At 32.2% G+C, this 6,843-nt stretch overlaps 1 protein-coding gene across 2 annotated transcripts; it reads right to left on the bottom strand.

Moving 5' to 3' along the window:
* Window positions 1-3,015: 3,015 nt before the first annotated feature.
* On the bottom strand, window positions 3,016-6,117 carry LOC131628595 (AP2-like ethylene-responsive transcription factor AIL5). Of its 2 annotated transcripts, XM_058899437.1 has the most exons (8): window positions 5,412-6,117; window positions 5,169-5,251; window positions 4,817-4,825; window positions 4,540-4,628; window positions 4,380-4,453; window positions 4,233-4,283; window positions 4,035-4,111; window positions 3,016-3,907 (listed from the first exon to the last, which is right to left on the bottom strand). In XM_058899437.1, exons 1-8 carry the CDS (start codon window positions 5,870-5,872, stop codon window positions 3,234-3,236), a joined length of 1,518 nt encoding a protein of 505 aa, XP_058755420.1. In that variant the 5' UTR covers window positions 5,873-6,117; the 3' UTR covers window positions 3,016-3,233. The 2 variants fall into 2 exon arrangements, with proteins under 2 accessions (XP_058755420.1, XP_058755424.1); XM_058899441.1 differs by lacking the exon at window positions 4,817-4,825 and having other exon boundaries at window positions 4,540-4,638; window positions 5,170-5,251; window positions 5,412-6,116.
* Window positions 6,118-6,843: the final 726 nt, after the last annotated feature.

The raw sequence follows: 6,843 nt of genomic DNA, 5'->3' as shown, positions 1-6,843 counted from the left end.
GCTAGTTTTGAAAATATTAAAAGTGCAGAAGTTGGGTTTCGAACTCACGTGTATAAACATTTTCTCCTCGATGTTTTAAAAACCGATGAGTAAAATTGATACTTTTCATGTTGCACTTTGTTACCTCGCTTCTGTAGTCGAGGTTAATTGCATTTAGCATCTAAGGTGAATCGTATTATTTGTCGTAGTGGTTTTTTAAATTGCATGCATCTCGTAATGCATATCTCGCTCTTTAACCTATATAATTTTGTTCAATGTCATAAATTCTTCATAGCAACAATTTCTCCTCTTCTAGTTTAAAAGCATTAATTTTTTGACTAATTCAAACTCATCATCGTCACTAGCATCATCATCATCATCATTATTTGATGATTATTACGATGATAGTGATGATGATGAATTCGAATTAGTTAGAGCTGTCAAATAGGTCGGCCTGGCCCAACCCGCTTCGACCCGGTGGGCCAACGTGTTTAAATGGGTTGACTCGGCTCGGCCCGATTGCTTAATGGGCCACATAAAATGAGCCCAACCCGTTTTTCAAAGGCTCGTGCGGTCCGATGGGCCAGTCCGACCCGTATTTTAATATTATAGTTTTAATTTTATAAAAAGGATGTAATGGATAAATGCAACACAACATAAGTAGAGAGTCATCATAAATGCATATAAGCGATGTTTAAAATATATATATATATTCATATATATATATATATATATATATATATATATATATATATATATATATATATATATATATATATATATGAATACCACAAAATCATCCATGGAAAAGTACAAAGTAACTTAATATTATCACTGATACTTATCAAATTTTCTCTCCATCTCACAACCATTTCCTTGATCACATCATCTTAAAAATATATTTCCATCCTCTTTAACTTTACTTTATCACTTGAAAACACAATTATGAAATCATATCTTATCTCAATCTTTTTTCCCCAAAATTTACCACAATCTTTGTTTAATGGGTAAGCCTGAAGCCTGCTTGGCCCGACCCATCCCATAAAAAACATAGGCCCGTGGACTGGCCCAAAAAGACATGGTCGTGTTTTTTAAGGTATCTGCGGTCCAGCCCGCGCTAAATTGACGGGCTTATGGGCCGAGCCCATTTTGACAGCTCTAGAATTAGTCAACAAATTGATGCTTTTACAAATAAGTTAGAAAAAAAGGAACCGTTGCTATGAAGAACTTAGGTCATTGAATCAAATTCTCTGTGTTACAGAGCGAGAGAGGAGTTACAAGATGCATGAAATTCGAAAAATAATTAATGGTTTGTTTAACTTGTTTTTCAAGAATAATTTGATTTTTCAGATTATATTCTACATCAATTTAAATGATCGTATATGTCCAATGAGGTGTAGGGAAAAATAAGGGACACATATATTATAATAAACTCATGTATACATACCATAAATGTTATCTTTTATAGCCGTGGTGAAATGTAAATTTTATATTTTAATTAAATTGTAGTTGTTGGGTTTCGAATTTATTAACATGACATCTTTAATGACTTTTCACCACTCATCCGTATAATAAAATCTACCGTTGGATTGAAAGCTATTATCTTATACATCATGTCTATAAAATTTAACATCAATCGAAAATCATTTGACATATCAACGAGATGCATAAAAACTAACGTCTTACAAAACTTCATGAAAACCGTTAATTTTTAACATATCTAATATTTTTTATTGGTGCAAAATTTTATAAGCGTGATCTATATGATAATATCTTTCAATCTAACGGTAAATTTTATTATACAGACATGTGGTGAAGAGTTATCGAATGTGTCATATTATTAAGTTTGACACTTTAGTGTTATTTGATGACCACGGTAACACACTCAGTGGTGGAGCCAGGAATTTTATGCAGTCTAGGCAAAAACTTTACACCCTTGATTATTCATCTGTTTTAATTTTCACACCCTATTTTTACTAATTTTGTCCATAATTTTGCCCCTAATTTTGTCTAAAAATCGATTATTAAATTGGGGGAGTACAAAGAAAGTAGAGGTTGAGTCCGGGCGCCTGTCCGGGCTAGATGGGCCTTGGCTCCGGCCCTGAACACACTCGTGATAGAAAACAACATATTTCTAATTACACACTACATAATAACGAACGTAAGACCGTCATAATATGCATTTCACAACCGTTGTGAATAGTGTTTTTTATGGTGACTATAGTTATATAGAGACTATATTTTATATATAAGATAATGGTAATTATGATTCTATTATTTGAAATGTGTCTTTTTATAATCCATTTTCATATTTGAACTTCTACTTAACAAATTTATTAATTAATTAATAATTAATAATTAATATAATTAATATAAAAATAAATTTAATTAATTAATTAATTTTTAAATAAGAATCTAATTATTCTTATTTAATTAATTAAAATTATTAATTCAATAATAACTAATTGTAGACTCTTAATTTATTAAGCTAAAATGTTAGATTTTTTTTGTCAAGAAAATGTCACGTTATTTTTTTGTCAAGAAAATGTTACATTATTTGACCACACATTTGTTAAAACTCAAGTAAAAAACGTGCAATGCACTGTATCATGTGAAAACTCCAATAATTATAATAAAAATAAAATATTTATTTATTTATTTATTTATTTATTATTTTCCTAGTATAATAGTAAAAAGTACTACTGTAGTAAAAGCTAATGAATGATTCTGACTTCATAGTGTACAGAGACGTGTGCTCTTGCATGTGAAACAAATCCAGCTACCCAAATTAAAGAGATCCCCACTCACAATAAACGTCAAACACTCAACGAATATTATCTTTATCTCTACATTTTCTACGTCACACAACAGTTCTCAACATTTTTCTTTATATAACAAATAAAATATACACCTAATTTGATGCAAACTATTTTTTTTATGCTAACACAAGCATTGAATGCTTTCACGTATATGGCAAGTTGATGAACAGGGACAAAACGCAAAAAAAAAATCAAAAACAAAGCAAGAAATCAAAACTTAAAACAAACAAAGGAACTTTGAGTTAGTAGTACATAGTGTCAGCAACATAGCTATCTCATGAAACTACTGAAGACTAGTCCTTATCTTTTTCTGCTTCTATTGCATGTTACCATCACTACATCACTTTGTCCTTCAACACTTTCATCATTTGTTGTTATTATTATTATTATATGCACAGATTCTCATCTTCTTTTCTATCTGGTGCATGAGCGAGCTCATTCCATTCCGAATATTGGTGTTTGAAACAGACTTGGTTTTGCATGTGTTTGGAATGTGTGTCCATTATTGATCCAGTTGTTTCCATAACTATTAGTACTATTTAAGGAAAATATCGGTGTAGCAAATGGAATCGAACTTGTTGAAGATGACGATGATGATGATGAAGAAGAAGAATTGTTTCCATTTTGTTGCTGCTGAACAACTGATCCACTGAAAAAGCCTCCATTGTTATCGCCATTTGTATTCGAAGGTACATGCGAAGAAAAATCCATGTTGAAGGGTGTTGAAGATGGAAGAACAGCATGACTAGGATTATTATTGCTATTATTACTATTAAATCCAAGAATATTGGACCAGTAATCTGAAGAAGGATCTTGTTTTATCGGAATCGCGAAACTTAATGTAGAATTTGAAGGCTGCTGAGTTATTGTAAAGGCTGTGGACGGAGTTCTTTCATCTGATATACTTGCAACATCAATGCTTTTGCTTTCTGATAAAGAATGATCTGTAGAAACTTTGCTGTTTTTATTAGATAAACCGCCTATGGGAAGAGAACTATTTGCGATGCTTTTAACGTCATAGCGACTCATGTCGAAGTTTGTAACTGCATTTAGTCCTCTGAATTTGATTGCTGCTATATCATAAGCTTCAGCAGCTTCTTCTTGTGTGCCTAAGTAAATTAAGAAATTATCAAGTTATAGAATATTATCAAAATATTATCATAAATTACTAAAACTTGATAAATGCCAAAAAAGAAAAGAAAAGAAAATGATGTGAATATATGGATAAGAACATACTGAAAGTGCCAAGGTAAAGGTCTTTGTTTCCGGCAACTCTACCTATCCTTGCCTGCCATCTACCATGCTGGTGGTGTCTGCAAAAAATTCAATCTTCAATATCTCAAATATAATAATACTCCTATTTTATTCACTCCACTACGAGCCCGGACCAAATTTATTAATTATTCAATAACTTTTAAAAGTAAATTTTTTTACCTTGTTACTCCTCGGTAAATTGATGCTCCTCTTGAAAAACCACTGCTCTTCCTATAACACAAAGGAAAATCAAAATGTCCATAAAAACTATTCATAAAATTCATATCAAATTAATTGTATATAAGAATTTCAAAAGTAAAATGTAACCTTCTTAGAGAAGCAACAAACTCTTGTCTAGTCATGTTCTTCATGCCATCAAGCTCTTTCTCATAGTTACAAATCTGAGAATTGCAACAAAAAAATAGATCATTATTTATTTATTTATTTGCGCATATAGTAGTAAAAAAAAAAAGGTAATCTTTATTACTGGAAAGTTGGTAGTGGTAGTTGGACCCCAGTACTTAAGAGCAGCAAGATCATAAGCTCTAGCTGCTTTCTCTTCCTTATCATAACCACCTAAATAAACAACAAGAAACAAAAATTCAATTTTATGACCAAAAAATGATTACTTAAACTTGAGTAGAATCTGAATCTAAAAAAAACAAACTACTATTCAAATTCATTATCATTAATACAATAAATAACATGAAGTTGGAATATGCTAAAACAAAATGATGATCTGGTCAACAAAAGTACTAACTCACCTAAATAAACTGAAGCAAAAGTTCACATCACACGAATCAGCAATCATTCACCACGTACAAAAGAAAAAAAAGCACGGTCAGAATAATCTAAAACGGAGTAACAATAATCTAGTACAGTTGTGCATGGAAGTGAATTAATCTGAACCGTTCGATTGAGATGAGGTTTAACATTGAGATTTGAAATTTGAAAACAATGACACATTCTTTAACTCCCATTTATTCCGGTCAGTGGTCACACACATTAGATCTCGTGGACCCACTTTGCTCGTGTGCATCACAGCGCACGTTAGACACAAGCATTAAATTCAAAAATTTGAAACCCTAATACCAAGATTATAGCATATTGTTGTACCTTGTCTTCCTTTTCTACTTTGTCCTTCTCTTCTGCAACTATTGTCCCATAAATGAGCTTCATATCTCCCCGTCCATCTATGTCTAAAAATAATAACAAAAATAATATTAAATAGCAAAAAATATTTTATTATTTTCTTTATGTGTATAAAGATTATGAATGAAAGCATGTCGTTAAATAATTCTATTAAGTCAGTTCAGTTGATAGTTATGCAGAGATATAGGAACATAAGTCTATATTTACCGGGTGACGCCGCGGTAAATGGAGGTGCGTTGGCCGAAGGTGTCGACGGTTTTCTTGGGGGAAGGTTTGGGAGGTTCGGAGTTTGGTTCGGTAGGGTAGCCATGAGGGAAGCAAGCGGCTATGGTTTTTTTCAGTTCATAATCGTATATGTCGGTGGAAAGACGGTGAAGTTCTGTGGGTGCATATGTGGTGGTTCTTGTTGTGGCGGTGGAGTTTCCTAGAAAATTCTCGAGCTTGTTTCCGCCGCTGAATATGGAGAGGTTGGTGGTTCCTCTGTCAGTTGGCTCCGGTGAACCTGTGAGGGTGAGAGATGGAGTTGGGGGAGGATAAGGGGTGAAGGAGTGGAAGAGAGAGAGGTGAGAGGAAGAGGAGTGTGGAGGATTAGGGAAGTGGTTGGAAAGAGAGAAAGCTAGGGAGGTGTTGTTGGTGTTTGTGGGGGGTGAAGAGGAGGATGAGTCCATAGTTGTTGTTGTTTTATAGGAAGGTGAAAGATGGTTTTCTTTGGAAACTGCGAAATTGTATAGAATCTATTATCTATGTGTGAGATGAGAGAGAAGAAAGGTTGATGAAGAAGTGTGAGATTATGACACAGATATAGAGGTGGTCAAGAGAGAGAAAATGACTCATCTAAGCTTATGCTCTCCTGCTTGCTTAGGGTTGCTCGAAAAACGAGGTTTGTAGGTGTAAATATCCCACACAACAATCTTAAAGAATTCTTTCATTTCTATGATCATTTTTTTGTACTAGTACTATATATACAACATTTATTTGTGTTATACGTTGAAATTTATTAAAATTTTATCCACCTCTTAATGTGTGAGGTAATTGACTGTCAACTCACCACCAACCTTCCTTAGTTAGATTTTACATTGTATGTTTATATCTTGAATGAATTATTTCAAATTATTATTTTCATTGAAACTATCTTGGTTATAAAATACTACTACAAGATAAGTGATAATTTAATTTATAATCGATACATAGTCAATGACTTACTAATATGTTCAGAGATACTTTATCTTCATTTCTATTTTTTTTTTCTACCTAGAGATACTTTATACCAAATAAATTAATTGAATTCTAATATTTGATTAAGTAAATGGTTGAACTAGTTTTAAAATATTAAATAATATATAATAAATTTTTTTTTTAAATATTAAAATTTACACTAGTACAAAAAATACATACAATGATGGTTCTGAAACACATATAATGACGGTTGTACGTCCGTTGTCTGGTGACGTGTAATTGTATTTATGTTAGTTTCCAAAACGGACATATGTGACAGTTGTTACAAGTTAAGTAGTGCGCTACGTATAACTACTGTTGAATTTTACAACCGTTATGAAATAATTCATAGGCCATGGATTCGAATCATAGCAACACCATTATTGATTTTATTATTCTATTTATAACAACGGTTGAATAACAC

Source organism: Vicia villosa, linkage group LG1 (genome assembly GCF_029867415.1).
Source record: "Vicia villosa cultivar HV-30 ecotype Madison, WI linkage group LG1, Vvil1.0, whole genome shotgun sequence".
NCBI classification, from domain to species: domain Eukaryota; kingdom Viridiplantae; phylum Streptophyta; class Magnoliopsida; order Fabales; family Fabaceae; genus Vicia; species Vicia villosa.
This window is presented reverse-complemented; position numbering and strand designations above follow the sequence as displayed.